Here is a 20,644-nt window from a genome sequence, read left to right on the forward strand (position 1 = left end):
AATCTTCTGAGCAATGATACCACCCAAGGGGTGAATTCTGCTCTGCTTATCTATGACAGTTGTTCTAATTCTGTTCAAGTCAGCAGTCTTGTAAATTGCAGCCATCAAAATTATTGTTCCATGAAAAATGGGTATAACGTGTAGACTTTGCTGGGGAAAGCCAGCAGTATTCTTTTCTTGTTCTGTTATTCTCCAGCCTTACACCTGTGCTCTGGTACTGCTGGGGCAGTAACACAAAGTGCTACTGGGACAGAATTAGCTGCTTCCCTCCTCCTCCTCCTCCTGTCTCCTGGCTGAAGGCTTTTGTTTTCATCAGAGACTTCAAGACACGCACAGCAAGCTCACAACCTGCAGGAGACAGAACTGCCCTGACCAGCCCCACTTCAGTTAGTGACTGAGAGGGAACAGCTAGGCAGGGCTTGAGATCTTCAGACTCCTGACAGGAATGGCAAACTCCAGGCTGGGAAACAACTTCCCTTTCCCATTGCTCTCTCTCAGTTTGATTTTTCCCCAGACGCTATTTACCATTAGAGCCAGCACATGCTGCCAGGCATGCTATAAGCTAAAGCTTTGTTCATGTGAGCCTGTCTTTGGTGCCACACTTCCAACAGCAAAACTGTATTTGACCGCTAGAAATATCACAAGTTCCCTTTTTCAACTGATTATGTGTCACTGCCTTTTCCTATCCTACAGCACATAAAAAATATTAAAATGTAAATATAGTATGTATGTATATACAAGTAAATAAGCCTGTCAATTCAGCTTCTTATCCCAGCTTATTTGGAAGCAGTTTACATCCACTCCTCTAATAATGTCAAGAACTTTCCCTGCAGCAGAGCTGCACACTGTGCTTCAGAAACATCAGGCCATATTCTCAAGCAAGCCCTGAAGAAAAATTGGAAAAGGAATTGGTGAAAACATATTTTTACTATTTTTTACTATTATTCTATCATCTCACTACAGGTGTAGGTTCTTTCTCTTCTTACACTGCCATGAGAAGAAAGTGGCTCCTAGTTGACGTGGAAAATAAAATCCATAAACATGCCAAGTGAAACAAAGTTATTTTAAAAGACTTTCACTTTTATTAGTAAGAGACAAAACTCCCAGGCTCCTGTTAGCTGAATGCTAACAGCTTTTTAACTTATTTCCATAAGAGCCACTAATTCTCAGTGTTTTCTAAAGGTTATCGAGAACCTTGCAAGTAATTAAAATCTCACTAAATATATCTCAGTAAAACTGAAAGTGCTAACATGTAAACAGAGATACTAAATTATGCAACTACCTTCTACTCATAGTACTGATAGTACAGATGAGCCACATTTTACCCAAAATACACCCAAAAGGAAGATCTGTTTGCTACATTTCAGCCAACCATGGGGAACTTACCTTGCACCGTGGTGAGAGACCACCTAATAAATGTAGATACCAACAGCAGCTCAAAAAACCAGCACAGAAGCAACTCATACTTATTTCCCATGGTCTGTCACTGAGATGGTGAAGATTTAACACCACACAAAGCACAACACGTCAGATTTTTAAAAGTCTTCATTGTGGAGGGTGTTGATCCCACCTGAATTACAGATGAACAGTTATGTGAAAGGGATTTCCCTATGGGCATGTGAATGTTTTGTTTGCTTTGAATTAGAAAATGCATGACCCACCTAGTTCGGAGATGAAAGTTGTAGTAAGACTAGGAAGAATAGGAATTATTAATTAAATTAATTTTAAAAATTAATTAATTAAAAAATATTAATTTTTTTGCCCATTGCAGGCTTTTAGCTGTTATATCAGAACTTTTCTTAAATCCTTGCTCCTGATGAGACCTGTGAGGGGGCTTCCACCAACTCCTTCAGGAGGGAACACACTCTCACCAGCATGGACAATCCTCCCTCTGGGCAACACCACCGCAATGACAATGAGAAATGAATAACAAACAAAAAAGTCAGAAACATAAAAAATAAACATTACATTTATTTAAATAAAAAATATACACATAGTGTACAATGGACATGGCTTACAGACAGCAATGAAACAAAAATGATAAGTCCTGAAATATAAAAAAGTATTGAATTCCTGAAGTTGTGCTTTGTTTCTCTGGACAAACACAAGACTGAAGTCCTGTTAAAGTTATTTATACACAGCCCTGTGTGCTCCAGAATGTAAGATATAAAGGAACATCACAAGGGACAAGTACACAAAAGGAAAACAAGTACCAAAGTAATTTGGGATATTAGAAGTTTTGAAGTCAGACCACTCATAAACAGAAGTACTGAAAACTTTTAAAGCACTTTGCCTGCACAGAAGGAGTAACCAAACACCACTGCCAACAGTCAGAGATCTAAGGAGGGTTCAAATCTCACCACTCTGAGCCTGGCATGGCCAGGGCACTCTTTTTTATATTACACTCCTGGTGTAACTCTTTTTCAGAGTCAGCACACAAACCCTGTGCCTGATGTTTCAGCTCTTTGGAATAGGAAGACACTGGTTCACAAGTGTCTTATAGTTTATTTATCCTGAAGTATTTGCTCATATCTGAGCAAATGCAAGTTTTTAACCTTGGATCATGAGTATCGTGCTGATAGTCATGGTTGTTATATTACTTATTCAGCAGATGCTATGAAAGAAAGAGAAAATAAATGAGTCCTGCAGAGTGCAAGCCAAATGCTTGGCAACACAACAGTCAAGATGTTGCACGACTAAGGGAAAAAAGCAAAGTTTTAAGGACTGAAGTCTGAGAAGTTTTTTTTTTTTTCTCTGAAAAACCATTTGTATGATTCGTTTTGTAAACACGCAATATACAAGGTAAGTTTGTGTTTTCAAGAGGAGCAAATTACTTTAAAGCATTTTCATTGTAAACATCTGCTTGTAAGCCGCGAGGAAGTGAAAAGCAAGATGCAAATTCATGTCCCATGGCATTGCCTATACAGTACATTTCTTTATAATAAAATGAGCATAAATATAGATATCAATGGTTTCAAGTTTACAACATAACCAACTGACACAATATTCATTTAAGACTGTTAACTTATTACATACATTAATTCACACAAGTAATTTTGCTGCATAGTTTTCAATGCAATTGCTTTCTTTATTACCCTGGTTGACATTCAATGCATTTTCTGCTTTTTTTTTTATAAATGGACCATAGGATTTCTTGGAACTAGTGTTCAATCTAGAAATAAAAATAAGTTTTTCCTGAAACTTTTAATAGGCATATTATAGAGTAGGCTTCAAAATGAAGTGTTGCACTTGTTTATACCTAAATTGGTATTGAAGATTTAGAATACCATTACAATTTATTCCACTGCAACTAAGTGAATTTTCATCAGGAGAGATTGATTTGGACACAAAATTGTTTGTTAATTTCCTCATTTCACTTATGTAATGGCAAAATTCAGGCAGTACAAAAATTAACATTGCAAAGAACTTCATTAAGGCTACTCCTAAGTTAATATTTTGTTTCAGTTGTCCTCTTAAATTATTTTTCCTTTGTAACACAGACATTGCTAGGATTCCATCAAAATACACAGCTTCACATAGACAAAAATCAGACAACATAATTAAAAATTTCTGTTTCCTAATTGCTCTATAAAGGTCAAAGTATAAACATTAACCAGAATGTATTTTAAATTCCTCAAAAGACTTCAGAAAAAAAGACCTGCCTGCTTAATGTCAGTCATAGACATGCTATGCATTATAACAATGATACAATCATTTCTGGGAAAAAATTACTTTTCCTTATTTTTTTAGGTAGTTTAGGCTAGCTCTCTATTCAGACACTACTCTGTAGTGCAAAACCCCCATGTCAGTGTGTGATGCATTGCACAAATATTGAAAGCTAGAAGCCCTAATTCCAGGATTCCTCAAGACAGATCCTGATCTGATTGCTACAAATAATATCTTCTGTCAGACAAGATTTGGCTTTAGATGCCAGATGTATTTTTGAATTTTCACCTTTTAGCCCTTGAGACCTGCCCTCCCTTTAAAGCAGATTATTTTCTACCTTACAAAAGTTTTAAGAGAGTAGGGATGGAACAGTTTTTGCAAAACCACCACCAAAATCACTCTCCTTACCTTACCCCTCTGCAAAACAATGTAGTTTGCTTATAAAAATCAATTTCTTCAGTTTTACTCCTCTGATACCCACAGTGAGCTACAAGACAATGTGCAAGACCCCAGGGATGATTTAACTCCCCTGTTAAGCGTTCAAACAACCCACAGGGCTGGAAGCCGCTGCTGCAAAGAGTAAATTTACTCCAAGAAATTCAACCATCAACCTGCAGCAAAGCCCTCTTTGTTTCTTCATGAAAACCCCTGGATTTTGAAATCTCAGCTGATGGCACAGCCTTTACTCATGGGGACCAAGCAGCCCCCAGCAGGCAGTGACCAAAACAATAAAAGACCAAAACAATAAAATATTTGGGTCTGTTTTGGTACTGAAGCAATGAGGCTTTTCCAGGAGATTGGAGCACTCCAGCAGCCTTTACAAAGCTCTCCTGACCCACAACAAGATGTTCCAATCCAAAAATCAGTAAGAAAAAATTCAGTGTTTAGCACAAAACCCAGCCAACTCTTCTGTAATGGCACAAGCACAATGAAGGTTCGCTGTAGCCCACTGATGTGACTGGGGTTTTGTCTTAATTATCTTTAGCAAATAAGAGATTGTTTAATTTCACAAGAACATACTGTGAATGGCTGTAAAAACAAAAAGGACAGTAATCCAGTGCCTTTTGTTTTTTATCAAATCCATGGCTTCAACGTGAAAAACAACTTCAACACAAAAATAACACTGTAGTGACAATGGCAATTTAGAGCCCAGGTAGGATTAAAATGCTGAGATAAAATCTTGAAAGACTATTTTCCTGACAAGAAAATCTAGATAATTTCATATTTTTAGCTTGACAGAATGCCAATGGGACTCAAATAAAGAAGTCTAGGTACCTATAGCACCCAGCAGGGAACACCAACCCCACTGAGATTTCTACAGACAGTTTCAGAATTAACTGTACAATGGTTGGCATTCCCTACTGCATACCTGGGGGTTATTCCAGAGATCCATGAGGAATTTATCACTATCTCTGAACTGCACATGCAGGGCTTTTTAAACTAATAATAAACATGTATATAGTGAGGGCTAGTACAGCAGCCTGACAGAAGAAAACATTGCTTTTCTAGGAAGGATTACGCTCCATAAATCCACAAAAAAGTTTCATACAGATGAGCTACATTATATTCGTAGACCCAAACACAAATTTATGCACATATCCAGCCACCCAATGAGTATTGTCCACTTCTACTGGTACATGACAAGAAGAAATCAAAGCATTATATTCTCATCAGTCTGAGCTTATCTTTGATGCATTGCCAGCTCTTCTGACATCTACTGAAATAATACATTCCAAGAACTAGGAAGCAATTAATGATAGCCCATTGTAGAATAGAAAAAAATATAATGCACCAAAACACTACCTACATTACCTACTTTTCTTTGAAATCAAAGTTCCAATTTGTTAATATATTTTATAGGTAAATTTCTGGCTCCACTAAAATCAATGAATATTAGAACAAAGATCTCTTTCTGATGTTTTCCTACAAACTCCAAAGCCTGATCTTGCAAATATACAAGATGGATTTAATTTCAGCCAAACGATAGATCAGTTCCATGGGATCACCCAAACAGAATTTGCAGAATTAGGGTTTTAAATTCTGTTATACTTACATATTTATACCCAGTAATGGGTATTAATGGACTAAAAAGAACCAATTATAACTCATAGTGCATAGAGGTTTCTTTGACTTCCACAGGAGTAAACAAACATTTACTTCTTTAGCCATGGCAATTACAATTTCCTACAGATGTTGAAATTCCCAGGGTAGTTTCATTAGGATAAATTTCTCCTACTTTCTGCTCTAGATATGAAAAGAATGCATTACATAAAGGTCAGTAACCAGTGAATACTTGGGAGTTTTAAATTGTATTTCTCTCTGGGAGGCAGAAGAGGGTAATAAATAGATACAATTAGAAAACACAAACGTTCTTTGCAAGACAAATTTCAGGACTAACACAAGCTGGCAGAGCATTAACATTCACTTTTAAAGCTGAAAGATCTTCATCCTAGAGTGTCTATCTGCAGCATTACAAATTTGATATAAATCAGCTGCAGTGGCTAACCGGTCCTAGCACAGCATATTTTAGGCTCTGTAATAACATACATGTTTCCATAACCTAAAGACATGTTAACTCCTGTATATACAACTTATTTTGCCTGCCACTAAAGAAAATTTCCTTTAAAGGTTTACACTAAATAGGAGGTCAAATTCAGGCCACCTTACTTGTGGAATTAATCTCCCTGGTTTCAGTATGACTTATGTGAAAGTGAAATAAGTGGTATTTGGCTGAGGTACAGAAAACCAAGAGTGATACATCCAAATGAACTGCATGGAATCAGAATGGAATTACTGAAATTACACTCTGCAATTACTAAACACATATTATGGAGTTACCATGCTTATGTAAAGAAGCTAATTGCAATTACCAAAATTATATTTAGCCCAGGTATTAACGTTAGCATCTTTCATAAACATTATGTGAAGGGTTTTATCATTAGTGATCGAGACCTCAGTGCTCTGCTGGTTCCAGAAAACACCTTTTCCAGCAGTAGGAGACCCCTTAAACCAAATCTCAGGGTTTGGTTTGGAGTCAGAATGCCACTTTCCAGATTACTAATCTCTATTCCTACAGCAAACGCCATTTCTCTTTTTAATCTTCAATAAAAGACCCCAAAAACTAATTCCAGCTGGCTTATGAGTCATACGAAGCTTCAACTTCACCAAGATAAGTTGAATATATTTGATTTTCAGAATGCCCAGTCCTTTGCTTTTTCACGGTATTTATTTCATAATGACTAACCAGATTCATTTTAATGTAAAATGATAAAACCTGATAAGAAGAACACCTCCACTGGTCATACATTCCCAGCTCATATGACATTAACAGCGGTTGTTTTGTTCACTAATCAGCATGATTAACACTTGTGTTAAGCTTAGGTGTCAGCTTTTCCATAAGTCCCCTCTGGAGGTCTGTAGTACTTTGGGAAAGCCATCAGCTGTATCATGTTGAATGCATACTTTCTGCATTTGACATTCTTCAGAACATTCTCTATGCGGCATCCTTCTCTAGTGAAAGGGGGAAAAAGCACAACTTCATGAAACACAGAATAAATAAATATGCTTTATTTGTTCATTGCAGAGTTTCAGCAACAGTTGAAGTAAAAATAACAAAGATTCAACTCTACATTTTTTGTTTTCCACGAGTGATGATACATCTTACAAAATTAAATCCAAGGCCAGGCCCAGTACAGTTATTGCCCTCAGAAATAGGTGATAAGATTTTCCATCCCCCCTAACGTTTCTGCCCTTGAGGTTTAAAGTTCAGTAAAAAAAATTTAAATACTTTAATGATACATTTTGTTCTAATTCCAGAAATATATTTGCTTCTTAAACCTTTTCATACCTTTTTATTTTTTCAATTTGTTTGCTATATATGTGCGAGTATACATTGCCCTAAAATGCGCGTTCTAGGAATAAGGCATTTTATTAAGTCTGGCCCTAGTGAAGGAAAGTTTCATCTCTGCTTCATTTCCTGTATGTTCAGCTTTGCAATGAAAAAAAGAGAGAATGGCTTTTCAAACAGCCCAATCCACCTCTCTGCTTTATAAAGGAAGGATGTTCGTTCACATACAGTACAAAAGTCACAAGTGCCAAAGTCAAGACATAAACAGGACTTTGTTAAAAAGAATATAAAAGTGTCTTGAAAGCAAAAGCAACTGAAGCAACAATTACAAACAGGTTAATTTCATTACAAAACAGAACTGATTCTATTCCATTTAGTTACTCTACAGAAAAGAGTTAGTTGTAGCAAAGTAATAATCATTTATTAAACGAAAACAATCCCATCAGCTAGTAACAATGAAAAAAACACAACGAAAGAGAAGTCTCACAAACCACTGCCCTGCCATATCTGTCTAGGGGTTAGTTTGTGTTGTGCAAATTCATTTTTAATTTTTTTTTTCTTCTGTCAGACTAATTACTCTGGAAAGAGGGGTTCAAGCATTCAGGATTCCACAACTTCTATACAGTGACAGCATTGTAAGTGGGCTTTCTTTGCGCTAATTACAGTGGGAAAGCTTTACCATGGACAGAAAGAGCAAATCAATTCACTCAATGCATAGTATACTTCTTGGAGTTCAGAAAAAAAGAATGAAAACACAGTACATTTCAGACATTGGTATCTTAAAGATGAATCCTTGGGGTCTGAGACTGTAGAAATATTACAACATAATTCCTTTTTTTTCCTAGAGTTAGTTTGTTGCTGTTTGTAGAAAAGAAAGGAACGCGAGTGAAGTTTATTGATATTTGGCTAATAGCAAAGCAAGACTTAAAATAAGCCACACAACCAGCAAGTGTGAGCTGACAAGCAGCAAGGCGACAGGATAGAAGTGTCGAGAAGTTGGCTTGTTATCAGTTAGACAGCCTGTTTCGGGATCATCCGAGTCAGTCAGTGCTCCCTGGGTCTGTCTGCTGTTAAACAGGGGAAGTTAGGAACAGATAGAACATTTAAGCAGCAAAGAAAGCCAACACACAGGTATTTTGACAGAGTGAAGTACATAGGCATTTTGAGGAGAGAGATTTATCTAAGTACTTCCAGTATAACTCCTGTGTTCTACAGCTGATATGATAACTGTGTGGTTACTAAGATATTCATCCTGCTGCGTGCCTTGGAGTAGAATTCACAAGTGAGCATTAAATAACTTCCACAATGAGCTACACTATCACTAAAATGAACACACACACACTGAACAGAAATGAAATAAGGAAGTTTAAAAAAAAAAAAATTAAGGAAGCAAATAAAAAAAGATCATGAGTATGTCACAATGCAACACTGAAAAAATAGTGTCTCCATGGTGTTCACAGGCTTTTCAGTCCTGCCTCAGTATCTATTATGAAGTTTATTGGCAGAAATAAAAAGGTGACACACTAACAGCTATTCTAAAATAGTATTAAACGATGGTAAATTGACTTCAAAAATTTGTCAGTGCTGGTAACTGAGTTTCAAAGTCAATAGCAGTTCTTTTTATTTAACGGCTTGCACTTACATTCCTGTAAGTAAATCACCCGGTCCCTTCTTCAGGCAACACAGGCAGGAACTAATCTGCTTACAAGGAACTTCTACTGAATCACTCTAAATCATGGTCACTGTCCTACCAGAGCAACAGGGATACTCCCACTGCCAGCCGAACCTGTTGTACTCCTGGCATATTCTCTATAAGTAGAATTACTCACACTTCTACCACATATCTTCAATCCCCCTGAAGATTATTTGCATGCACTCTGGAGTCCTGTTTATAGACTTCCTTTGGGTAGTAAGGACTGGTAAGATTTTTATTTTTCTATTTACTATGAATAGCCTTAAATGACAAGATAACTTGCCATTTTTTCTGTGGACTTGAGAATATCCAAATATATCAAATGACAACACAGTGCCTTTTCAGAAGCATATGTCACAAGTAGGTGCTTTTTTCAAGAAAGAAAATGCTGGCAGACATAAAGAGGCTGTGGGACAGTAAAGACAATGTCACAGAGCCCCAGGTAAGAGGAAAAGGATACTCTAAAGACAGCAGCAGCCACATCACCTTACAGAAAGCCTGCCTTTCTGACTGCTGTGTCAAAGGGCAGTGTTGCATTTCTTAACCTTGGAGAGCAGGAGAGGTGCAAGAGCTGCATTTACAGGTGGGATCCTAAGCGTTGATCAAAACCATTCCTTGCCCAATTTCTCTTTTGAACAAGCCTTCCATAATAAGTTCTTAGTCTTATTCTCTGCTTTGAACATTCAATCTGTATGTTACACTAATAAAGAGGTCAACATGCTCTATTTCAAAGAGCAAAATAAAATATAAAAAAATAAAATCCCTACTATTTTCACCTAGGCCAAAGCAGTTGGTGGTGGTGCTGCTTTTACTACAGATTTCAAGTGTCCATGGATAGAACTTAGGCAGAACTCAAACTGTACTGCAGACATCCTCTCAGAAACTATCAAGGAATGAAGCTAATTGCATGAATTATTGGCCTTGTCAGTACTGAAATCAGTAATTCTGTGTTTCTCTATCAGACTGTTAATGCCCAGTTAATGCCTCTGTCCTGGGGTCCACCCACACATCTTCCTTCCTCTTCTGCTCATGGTCACAACATTGCTATTTGTGATCAGTGGGGAGGACTAACTGTATTGCTCTCAGCTCATCTTGTCCTTCACCATGTATTTCTCAGCAGGTTTTAAGAATCTGCAGCTTGCAGGTTTTATTTTTTTTTTTAATCTCTACAGCATCCCATAGGTTTGAACCTTTGACGCTTTGTCCCCTCACCTCCCTCCTACTCTTGACGGTTTCACTCCCATTATGGCCACAATTCAGAGCTCCAGCTCAGCCCTCACAGCCCCATCTCTTCCTTCCCAGTCACAGAGTCCAGGTGATTTTTGTTTGCCCTGTGTCTTTTCCATCACAGACATCACATGTGCTCCTACAGCTGAGTGCATGCAGAGACCAAACCTTTTTCCTCTGGACAGATCCATCAGGGCAGCAGCAGAGTTGAGCATTCAGTAAGCTTGCACAGCCTCTGCATTAATCAGACTGATTAATCAGACTGATGGGGTACATCAATGTGCAAAGCCTTATCTTTGCACGCCAGTGGTTTATTCCGAGCAGCCTGAGTCACACACTTGCAGCCTGTCCCTACAGGACTCCACATCTCAACAGTGGCTTTTATCTACATTGCTACAAGTCCCATTAGCACCAGTGAGATTTATGCAGGTGTAATGATGAAAATACAGATAAAAGTCATTTGTTCTATTACTTTTTTTTTCAATAGAAAAGCCTACAGTACATTTGTTCTTTGATATGCTGAAAAGAATGATCAGTGTCTTGTAACAGAAAAAGTTCTATCTTCCCCCCAGGAAAATGACCGTGGACAGCTGATGCACAGGGACTTCTGTTCCACAAATTAGTCACATCATTCCATGCATGATTCAATAAGACATCCTCAAAATAGAGCAAGAGGATCCAACTCCATTATTAGCTACCTAAGAACAGGCTGAGCAGAATAGCTAAATATGCTTTTAATTGAAGAGGAATATTTGATCAGGGTCAGATGCCTTGCTAGGCTCTGCCAACATTTTTCCATGCCCTGCAGTGACAGTGCCTTGTGGCACACCTAAAAGTGTCCTCTGCAGTGCCTGTTAAACAAAGCAAGGCTCCTCCAGCCCTGGAGGAGTTTTCTGCAAACAGCAGAACCCTGCTGGTGCCCTGCCAGCTGGATTTATCTGGCTGCTGACTGACAGCACAACCAGAACAGAGTGCTACATGCTAAGGTGTGAAAATACAGTTGTAGTTTCAGATGTTATCTCCATCTCAAACTGTACTTTAATACAAAAGAGAAGGAAGATGACTCCCAAAATAACCGACAAGTTTCTGTTTCACAAATAATTTTAACTGGAGTAGTGAAAGCTTCTAAGTTTGTAACATCTGGAGTCATGAACACCCCACTAACCTATTATACAATTTTTATTCATTGACTCTCAAATTGTTCATTTGAGACTTACAGCACAGCACAAATACATTGTAACAGCCAAGGGTGCTGTAAGATAATGACAATATAACCATTTCAGCCTGCCTTCTGTCTCTTTTGATGTTTTATCATCTCAAACTCCTATTGGGATAATGCTGCATGCTTATCAAATGAGACAAAGGCAAAACAGCAGGTATTTTCTGTTGTTTTCAAATTCAGATGACAAATAGTTTGAACCTCAAAGCAGTGCAGCAGAGATGATGAAATGGTGTGAGGAAAAAGCCTCTCAAGTCCTTACAGAGTCGAGCACACACATGAAGGGCACATTTTGGTTTTCAGTCACACTGATGTCCCTGCGCAAGGATTTTGGAGGAGATGATTGTCACACTTTGGGATGTATGCTTCTCTTTCTAGAACTCTTCCAGCTCCAGTTATTAGTGACACTGGAAATGCTGAACTGTTCTACATGAGTTCTTAAGGTAGAATGAATAAGCAGCTTTCTATCCACAAGGGTCCTATGTGCTATTACTGACTTAGGTTTGAATTCATGTCCTACTGCACTTGTACTTTATGGACTTTTCCCTTTTTTGCAGTCAGACTCAATCAAGTATTTTCTGGTCCTGCTGTGTTTTTCTTGTCAAACTCCACTGCTGACACAGAAAAATAGCAAAAGATGCTTCTCTAGAATCCCATCTGACAGTGGTAGAGACATTTCTTCAAACAGAAATGATTGCTAACACTTCTCAGTCTTAACAATTTTGATAACTTAGATATTCTTTTTACTTCAAGACAGTCAAATTCAGAAGCAGCTTTCAAGAAGCAGCTTCTCTAAAGAAGTTTTTGGAAGAAAAGCATCCTAATTTCTACATTTTACAAGTTACTGGGATTGACAAACACTTCAGAGAATAATCACCTGTATCAATGTACAGCACTACAGTTCAGGAAGGCAGACACAAGTTTTTCAAAGAGAAAAGGTGGGATCCTTGTGAACATCTCCTAGCCTTTATGAAGCTGCTGCACTATAACATCTAGAAGAATAAAACATGATTCAGAAGGAAATAAACTAGGTCTCAGCCTAGTCCTGAAGGATTTTGGTATCAGAGCAGAACTCAGCTAAAATGTATAAAGGAATATTGGGAAACAAAATTTTATGTTGAAAGATAAAGTTGATACAGTAAACCTCCAACAGTTTTTAAAAATAAAAAAGTGGTTCTGCATTGTTTCAAAATGGAAGATATAGGAAGGGAACCAGCAGAGACAGCTTCTGTATCAATGATCTTTACAATTATTCTTTTGCTGATGCACATTGCTGTCAATAACTTACAATTTTTTCCCTCAAATCTACATGGCACTAAGTAAAGTCAAAGATGCTAGAAATCAATTTTTCTGCTTACATGATCCTATAATCTCAGTTCAGAACAACCAGCATCGCTGAAACTGATGAGCAGTCTCAGATCTAGGAATACTGAGGAATTCAGTCAGTGATTTAGAGACAGCTGCTATTTTAACATACACCAAAAAAACAGACTGTTTATCAAATCTGTTTATCAAATTGTTACACTAAACCCCATGGAATCACTCGAGAGTACAATCTGCCAAAACTGTATCAGGAAACATTTAATAATTTCACTGTATAAAATGACAGATCATGTTCTGGAATGTATTCCCAGTGGTTTCCAATTTACAAGTGTGGGCAGAGGCTTCAAGTCCTGCAGTGCCATTGTGGTGACTGTGTGAGGGATTAGCTTCAGAACTGAAAAGTGATGGGTTTGCAGAAGAGATTCTTCTTTACCTGTCAAGACAGCTGAGAAGTTTTTGAAACATGATTTTCACCTCTATTATACTCCAAGGGAAGGATTTGCTGTTTCATTCTGCTATTTACCAACAGTGCTCTGCAGTATTACACATCTATTCTACAAAGATTTCTCTTTCTATCAGAAAATACAGTTCTAATAATCTTCCTAGACACTCTTCTATAAAGTATTAGGATTACAGATACATGGGAGTTTCGCAGAGCAAAATTGCTAAATCTTTCCTGACAAACTTCTCTTGCAAGGTTTGAAATTCAGTCCAGTGCACAAGCAAAACTAAAGGAAATCTGGTCTTTGTGCAGGAAAACAACCAAGCAAAACCCCACAGGTTTTACCTTCAGTTAAGCTCTGAATACCAACAATTTCCCTTCCATAAGGTTATGGCAGTGGCATAATTGGCTAGTGAGTCACACTGGTTTCCAGACTGTTTCTGTCACAGTAAAAAAGTTTTACTGAAGATGTATTTATACATTGAGCTCACATAGCACAGTGAAACACAAATCCATGATAAACTCTTTCATATGTCTAATCAGGTTTAAATACTTTCTGTTGACCATGAAAATAAATCTTTGTGAGTCATCCCTTCTCTTTTGCAAAGATTTTTTTAGTCTTGTTCCCCGTGCTGAGGACAAGTAGCAAAGCTGATTTAAAAGGCAGAAAGGGCTTCCTACATCAGCTAACAGACATGTGAAAGATGATGCTTAAAATCTCTCATTCATTTCTAGGTGTTCAAATCTATGGGCAGGAGGACAAAATTAAGGTCAGAGAACTGCCGGTGTAAACAGAAGATGATTTAGTCTATGCTGAATCTCTAATTTGGGTATTTTAAGGGATGAGGGTGCTGGACAGCAGGAATTCTAAATTTGAATGTTGTGACTTGCTATTTTTTTTGCCTGCAACTTCAGTTTGACAATATGAAAGGAGAAATGCAACTGCTTCTCATTAATGACATTAACTCACATGGTCTCTTCATGGGATTAACCAAAGTGTGAGTCATAAACCACAGCCAACTGCTATTCCCTTTCAGCTAAATAATGCCAGTTCATTAAAAACTTTCTCCTACCACTGATACATTTTTTTAAAAATCACAAAATCAGTTTGAGATCTGATCTGATCCCAGCTGTTCTTTGAGCAGCATGCACAGTATGTGGGTATATTTATACAAGGGGAATTTGTGCACATATAGATTCCCCAATCACAAAAAAAAAAAAAAAAAAAAAAAGGACCCAAATCTGAGTTTAGCTGCTACCAAAACCAAAAAATGTAGCTGTGCTTTGGTTAGGTAAGGAGCTAACCAAAACAACCTATCCAAAAATGCATAGGCTGGGATGCAGACTGTAGCAACCTGGAAATTATATCCCAACTACTGCCAATAAACCTTCTGTTCTCTTTAGCAGGGAGATTTTAAGAGAACTTCTTAAAATGCAAGGAAAATTCTATTTGAATCTTAAACACTCTACTTTTTCCATGTACTTCCTTCAGGGAAAACAACAAGGTTGGATAAAATTCTCATTTAAATGCCTTGAATGCATTTGTTTTCTTTTCTGTTAATAGATACAATGTGGAGAATTAGAGGAATAAACCTTTCTATGAGAAATTAGGAGTGAATGCAATTCTTTCATCTTTCTTGTTTTGTTTTAGTATCTTTTTAGAAGATGGCCTAAGTTTTGGAGCCTGTTCTTCAGAAGGAAGCAATTTTCTTTCCCAAGTACCAAGGAGGAGAACTGAAACTGAAATCTTTTAAACAATATATTGAATATAAGCTTTTTCTCTTTGGTTGCTAAGTTGCACTTTTAAGGAAATTTTTATTTGACTGCTACTGCAGATTTGTTAAGAAGTTCATCATATCTCACAAAGACAATATTAGCACAGACTCACTTTTAAAGCAAAAATAGCACTGCACTGACAGGGAGAACAAAGAGATGAAACCCCATACTGTTTTGCCCCCAGTATCAAGAAAAAAAAAGACTTTTGGAAGGTAAGAGATCACTAAAGACTAAAAATTCAATAAGCCATATATTTACCTTCTGCATTCCTAAATCTTTGCAGATTTAGATTCTTTAGAGCCGAGGCAGAAAGGAGTAAATAATTTATAACACAGGTGCAAATATCTTTCTCTCTATAAAAATGCTGCGTTTTTCTCACTGCTAAGAAGAGCTGCAGGACGTGGTTTTGCTCAGTGCAGTCACAGTAATTGTCAGTTTGCCAAAGATCAAAGGTGCAGCTCTCAGGATAAGCTCTATGAAGTCCCTGAACAGGAGAGGAGTTCACTACACTGCCAGCATCACTTAACCACGAGCTAAGTCTCTGACAGATGAAAAAAAAAAGGCAATTTACTTCCTGACCTGGGCTGAACTATCAGATACATATTAATTTTTTATAAAGTCAGTCTTTCCTGTGTTGCAGACTGTGTTCTCTCAAACACACAATCAGTAGTGAGGAAACATTCTCACCAGACTTTTTACTACAATGCCTTGGGATTGTCTCCAGAATCTCCCAATTCCTGAAAGTTTGGAGTCTCTGGATTTGAGATATTTTAAGCATGGATTTTTCCCAACCACGTGTTCAGCAAGCCACAAATGCAACTGCCAAGCAGAACAGCACTGGGGCTTTCCACTTTTGGTGGTAACTGCAATCACAACTAAGTGGGATGGATGCTATTTTTAAATAGTTATAATTGGGAAAAGAGGAAAACAGATAAAAAACCTGGAAACCGTCAAGATTTTGTGGGAAACATTCATTCATTATTATTGTCCTCTGAAGAAGCAGCGAGCCAGCAGCAATGCTGGAGTATTTCCTTCCTTCCCCAGGATGGGACACAGAAGGTAGAAAGTGGATATAAATCTCTCACGGGGTGGTGGAACCTTATCTTTGTCTACAGTACATTTTTTTACTCTGTTATGTGCACTGCATATTTTGCACACTGAAAGGAGAACAGTTTAAGAAACATTTCAGTGTCTCATCATATCGTGGTGCTCACAACTTTAGACAAACACTGTTCCAATTTTCCAGAAAACCCCTGTATTTTGAAATAAACTTCAAAATATCTGACAACACTGACTGAAGTTGTGCTGGGGGCAATGCCAGTGCCTCTGATTTTACATTCTTTTTCAACACAGGTCTGAGAAACACTAAATCCTGGTATTGCTCATGTTTCTGGCCATGTTTTCTTTATTCATTGGGAAAATCAGAATAATTATGACTGAGAGGCCAGGTGTTCATGCAGAAAAATCTACAGTGCAGCCAAAAAGCTCACAGGTTGCTAATGAAAAACATTTCATCCTCTCCAAATGCCCACGATGCCAGGCCTTCATGAGTTCTGCTTCCTTTTTAACTTCTAATAAATGCTAATGCCCTTCAATTATATTGCAACTCATCCCACGTTAACCTCACTGGGAATGATGCTGCCTTTCCAGCTGAGTGAGGGGTGGCAGCACTCAGTCCTCTCTAGCACTTGCTCATGGCCAGTGGACTATAGAAAAGTGCAGCCAAAGTCCAAAAAAGTCTGAGCAGGCTGATGCTGTCCCTGTTTTTTGGATTATCCTGAGCTTCTGTGGCTGTTGGACAGCACTTGCAGGCTGTAACTAAATAATTCCGCTTTTTAAAAAAGATCTCATCTCTTCTTATAGCTTTATTCTCAATTAGCCTTTATTAAAAACTTATTATCAGTTCACATCATCTTGTCAGAGCCTGGTGTACGCATGGAAAGGAGTCTGCTTGTCCCCTTATTAGTATTCAATTCTGTGTTTGTTAAATACTCTATTAATGCGCTGCTACTGACAGCTTAAATAAAATCTATAAAACACAAAAGCTGCAATTAAACAGCAAAAGCAATTTAAAAAAATTATCTCTGCTGCTCTGCAGGCATCTCATGTTATCTCATTAATGTACACAGGGGACAGGGCTGGCTTGTGCACTGCTTATGCACCACGTGGCTGAAAATATCCTTCCTGCTCTCTTACAATGTGAGAGCTGCTTAAAGCAAACCTCTGAACTCCCTCAACTGCTTCCCTTTGGTTTTGCTCCTTGCATGAATTGTTAATGATGGCAGATATGAGATCTAAACAAAGCTAAAGACATGTGAGTGCAGGCCAGCAGCTGCACTTGTCAGACAAGAACGCCTGTCAATGCAGACAGGGATTTTAGTGCATGAAATAATAAATGACATTTTTCCAGGTATGGTGCACAGTAATGAAACACATGCTGAACACTGCAGAAAATGTAAAACGTGATAATCCCCCCCCAAGATGGAATTGCTCACAGATAATGGAAATTGCAGTGGAAAAAGAATGGGTTTACATTTGACCAATAATGTTCTCTTGAGTACAGAATAATTTAACAACTGAAGAAGCAACAGACAACCTGAGGGCAAGGAAAGAGATCTCTACCAAACACTTGCTTCCATAATGATGACAAGCTTTATTTAGAAAGCTTCCTCTCCCTCCCTTTCATTCAAATGATTAGCTGCATACTTTTACTAAGAAACACTGATGATAAGTCCTTTTTCAAAAATAAACACATCCAATTACAATGGTAAAGTAATTAAAGCAATATTTAGTGAAATACTGAAAAAGTATTCGTCAGTATAGAAGTATAACTTCTATACATCTATTTACTCAAAATAGCTAAATATTTGCATGACTCATAATGTTGCTGAAATTATGTAAGCTAAAGTAACTTTGTCCAGAAGAGTTATCAAATAAAGTTTTCCTATGAAAATAAACAACAATTTAGGATAAGGGAGCTATAACTACATTGCTTATTGGCTACTGCTCTCTGTGTAAACAAGGAAAGTAACCAAAGTGGACTTTTACCTTTATTTCAAAGCACGCAGTTGTTATTTTATCATATGAATTCAGGAAACAAGCAAAGGAAGCAGCCAATAAATTGTAGCAGCTAAAGATTAAACAGCAACTTAACTGTACACATTTAGCTTCTTACACATTTCTTCTTTCTAATAACTCCTGGCTTTGCTGACTTCACGATAAATAAATAAATTAGTGTCTAGTGACAAGCATATGTTTAAAAGCACAGCAGGTACAAAATTTCCCTCATGCTAAGATTTGCCCTCCTACCTTTATTTACCTTCAGCTGCTCCCCATGATAACTCCAGAATTCACTGCTGAGCTCTGATCCAACTCCTTTAAAGGGCAGCGTTCCCTCACCATGAGTCCTTGGGTGCCAAATTTAACAGCCCAGGCTTCCCCTGCATCTCCAGAACATCCTCAGGATGGTTCAGGGCCCCTAAACCAGGCTACCAACCATCCCTCCCGGGAGACTATGGCGAACTTGAGTCCTTAACTAGGCATTCATACAACAGATATCCCAAGTTTTATGATAAAAACAGCTTGATTATAAGTGTTGCACTGAATTCAGTGGTCTTTGGAAATCTCCCATGCCAATTACCCAATGGTTTTTTTCCCCTCACCTTCACAAAGCTTTGTAATCTCCAGCCCATACTTTCACTGCCACTACATCACCTAAAAAATGAACCTCACTAGCCTCAGATTTCCTCTCCAGCACCATAAACACAGTCAAACAACTTAAACTTTCAAGCTCACTTGATGACAGAATATTTTTGAAGGACAGTCTTGATTTTTGTCTATAGTGTGAATAAAAGAAAAAACAAGAGATTTATGAGCAAGGAATTGTCTGGTTTGGGCTACACCATGATGTGGTACAGAACATTAACAATAAAATATCTTTTATTTCTCTTTTGGCATTCCATACCCAATGGAGTATGGATAGTGAGCTTCAAGTTGTAATTTCTGCCATATAAGATCATTTGACTTTTTCCACTCCATTGTAGTATATATTTCATTAAAAAAAACTCATAATGAAAAAAAAAACCCATGTCTATTCAAGGATTACAATTCAGAGGGGGTTCATTTAATTCCAATAGTTTTAACATCTGTGGTTTAAGTTGCAGAGAGATTCAAAAGCAGCTATTGAAGTAATCCATTGCTTCATTTACAAAGGAAATTGGATGCCTAATGCATTTTGTAGTGCAATAATAACGAAGCTGTAGTCTTTGCATGAAGCAGCCCACAGCAATACCAGGTGCTGGTCCTGTCTGAAAAGGTTTTTAGACTTTTCCTAGCCCAGTGTGGACCCTTTATTCCATCTGGTTACACATTAGCACGGAAATCAGTGAAGGCCTCACCACAGAGAGCTGCATTTGGGGAGGACTGATGTCTCATCTGTGCTGAAAAGCCAAATGCATGAGGAGAAGGTGCTTTTTAATTTAACTGTGGGGTGGACTGGCCAGAAAGGAGTGATAACAGCATCATAAAGATCTGCATCCCTCCCTGCCTGACACACGGCTGGTGCAGCTGCTTGGAGCAGGACACAGGACAAGGCTCCCCAGATACCTCTGGACAGCAAATTTCTAGCCAGCGTTTGCTGGTGTTCATCTTCTGACTTTGCTAGAGCTATTCCAGTTTCACTTCAGGTAAAGGCTGTTTTCCCATGAGCGTAATAAGTACTATGGTAATGATTACATGAGTGTTATAATTATTACAAATAAGGCAGTATTTTGGAAAAGGCATGCACACCCAAATTCAAAGCGTGGAGGGAGATGGTGGTTGTCATCAGCACAGCAGGCATTGGACTGCACAGCTGGGACTATGAAACATGCTGGAGTTTTGCTTTCCAAATGGTTTTGATGGCTCTGATCATTCTCTGTTTCAGAGGATCAGTCTCTTCATCTTAGCATCTCATTATTTGCTAGAATTATCTCATCCTGATAATCATGATGATTGTCTTGTCTTCTTTTGGGTACATATTTATGTAGGTCTAGTTCAAACCTAGGAGCTGAACTCCAAACAGTGTTAATTTATTAACTGTGACAACAAGCAAAACAGAAAATATCAGGTTTAATCTGCTCAAGAGAGAAACACTCAGAATAGAACCACGTCTGGAAAATCTCTGTCCTGTGTTTGAGCATCTGTATAAGCATGCAGGAGGTAATCTGTACTGAGTTCAAGTTCATTACCACCTCATTGCAAGTTTTTTTACATTGGAATGAAATTGAGACTGAAATGAGTTTTGTTATCCCTATTTGTAATCCCAAAGATTCTCTGTGACAGCAGGAAGAATGATTGCCTTTGGGATAGAAAACATAAAATTTGAGATACATCTGTCACAAAACGATTTTTAAAAAGCCAGCTAAGCCTACAAACACTTTGCTAGACTCTGGTGCTCAGCACTCTCTTGCC

General features: G+C 37.9%; 1 protein-coding gene across 3 annotated transcripts in view; it reads right to left on the minus strand.

Moving 5' to 3' along the window:
- Positions 1-1,844: 1,844 nt before the first annotated feature.
- INPP4B (inositol polyphosphate-4-phosphatase type II B) overlaps positions 1,845-20,644 on the minus strand; it is a 221,803-nt gene continuing 203,003 nt past the window's right edge. For 2 of the 3 annotated variants that reach the window (XM_063415120.1, XM_063415119.1), the window contains one exon: positions 1,845-7,176. In XM_063415120.1, coding sequence (XP_063271190.1) covers positions 7,044-7,176 — 133 coding nt within the window. In that variant the 3' untranslated portion in view covers positions 1,845-7,043. The other variant, XM_063415121.1, reaches the window with a different exon arrangement.

This window comes from Prinia subflava, chromosome 18 (genome assembly GCF_021018805.1).
Source record: "Prinia subflava isolate CZ2003 ecotype Zambia chromosome 18, Cam_Psub_1.2, whole genome shotgun sequence".
NCBI classification, from domain to species: Eukaryota; Metazoa; Chordata; class Aves; order Passeriformes; family Cisticolidae; genus Prinia; species Prinia subflava.